General features: G+C 50.2%; 1 protein-coding gene across 1 annotated transcript in view; it reads left to right on the top strand.

The window, feature by feature from the left end:
* Positions 1-561, top strand: part of LOC129715097 (rhomboid-related protein 4-like) — a 19,226-nt gene extending 18,665 nt beyond the window's left edge. Inside the window, exon 5 of the mRNA XM_055664962.1 lies at positions 496-561. Coding sequence (XP_055520937.1) covers positions 496-548 — 53 coding nt within the window. The 3' untranslated portion in view covers positions 549-561. The remainder of the gene's footprint in view (positions 1-495) is intronic.
* Positions 562-1,872: the final 1,311 nt, after the last annotated feature.

Raw genomic sequence — 1,872 nt, 5'->3', positions numbered from 1 at the left:
AACGGAGACGAGGAAAAACGTTTTCACCCAGAGAGTTGTGAGTCTGTGGAATTCTCTGCCTCAGAGGCCGGTTCTCTGGATGCTTTCAAGAGAGAGCTAGATAGGGCTCTTAAAGATAGCGGAGTCAGGGGAGAAGGCAGGAACGGGGTACTGATTGGGGATGATCAGCCGTGATCACATTGAATGGCGGTGCTGCCTCGAAGGGCCGAATGGCCTCTACTCCTGCACCTATTGTCTATTGACAGGCAGCACCTCTGGAGAGAAGGAATGGGTGACGTTTCGGGTCTGAAGTTGGGTCTGGACCCGAAACGTCACCTATTCCTTCTCTCCAGAGATGCTGCCTGACCCGCTGAGTTACTCCAGCATTTTGTGTCCACGTTTGGTTTGGGGGAAGAGCTGTTTCCGTGCTGCATGTCACCAGAACTGGGGTTGGAAGGGCACAGATGGTCAGGTCGTGACTGCTGATACTGTGAGATGTTTTGTCTTCTGTTCCAGACTGCCAGTCGACATGCTTGCCCAGACACAGGAGACAACGGCGGAGGTGCTGATGGTCCTGACATTCCCCCCATTCCCCCCCCCACCCCCCCGCCCGCCCTCCCACGGACCGATCCGGAGATGCTGCTCTCCGGAAAACCCGGTGAGTTGGGAAGGACTGGCGTGATTCGATCTCCCAATTTGAGGAAGGACAAGGACAATTTGATAAGGTCCCGCACGGGAGACTGGTGACTAAAATTAGAGCACATGGTATTGGGGGTAGGGTGTTGACATGGATAGAAAATTGGTTGGCAGACCGGAAGCAAAGGGTAGGAGTGAACGGGTCCTTTTCAGAATGGCAGGCAGTGTCGAGTGGAGTGCCGCAAGGCTCGGTGTTGGGGCCGCAACTGTTTACCATATATATTAATGATTTGTAAGAGGGAATTAGGAGCAACACTAGCAAGTTTGCGGATCACACAAAGCTGGGTGGCAGTGTGAACTGTGAAGAGGATGTTAGGAGGTTGCAGGGTGACCTGGACAGGTTGAGTGAGCGGGCAGATGCGTGGCAGATGCAGTATAATGTAGATAAATGTGAGGTTATCCACTTTGGCGGCAAAAACAAGGGGGCAGATTATTATCTCAATGGGGTTAGGTTAGGTAAGGGGGAGGTGCAGCGAGACCTGGGTGTCCTTGTACACCGGTCACTGAAAGTTGGCGTGCAGGTACAGCAGGCAGTGAAGAAAGCTAATGGAATGTTGGCCTTCATAACAAGAGGATTTCAGTATAGGAGTAGAGAGGTTCTTCTGCAGTTGTATAAGGCTCTGGTGAGACCACATCTGGAGTATTGTGTACAGTTTTGGTCTCCTAATTTGAGGAAGGGCATCCTTGTGATTGAGGCAGTGCAGCGTAGGTTCACCAGATTGATCCCTGGGATGGCGGGACTGTCATATGAGGAAAGATTGAAAAGACTAGGCTTGTGTTCACTGGACTTTAGAAGAATGAGAGTGGGGTTCTTGTAGAAATATACAAAAATTATAAAAGGACTGGACAAGCTAGATGCAGGAAAAATGTTCCCAATGTTGGGCGAGTCCAGAACCAGGGGCCACACACACACAGTCTTAGAATAAAGGGGAGGTCATTTAAGACTGAGGTGAGAAAAACACTTTTTCAGTTGTGAATTTGTGGAATTCCCTGCCACAGAGGGCAGTGGAGGCCAAGTCACTGGATGGATTTAAGAGAGTTAGATAGAGCTCTAGGGGCTAGTGGAGTCAAGGGATAGAGGGAGTGCAGAGACGGTTCACCAGACTGATTCCTGGGATGTCAGGACTGTCTTATGAAGAAAGACTGGATAGACTTGGTTTATACTCTCTAGAATTTAGGAGATTGAGAGGGGATCTT

This window comes from Leucoraja erinacea, unplaced genomic scaffold (genome assembly GCF_028641065.1).
Source record: "Leucoraja erinacea ecotype New England unplaced genomic scaffold, Leri_hhj_1 Leri_100S, whole genome shotgun sequence".
NCBI lineage: Eukaryota > Metazoa > Chordata > Chondrichthyes > Rajiformes > Rajidae > Leucoraja > Leucoraja erinaceus.
The sequence above is the reverse complement of the archived record's forward strand: the minus strand, read 5'-3'. Positions and strand labels throughout refer to the sequence as shown.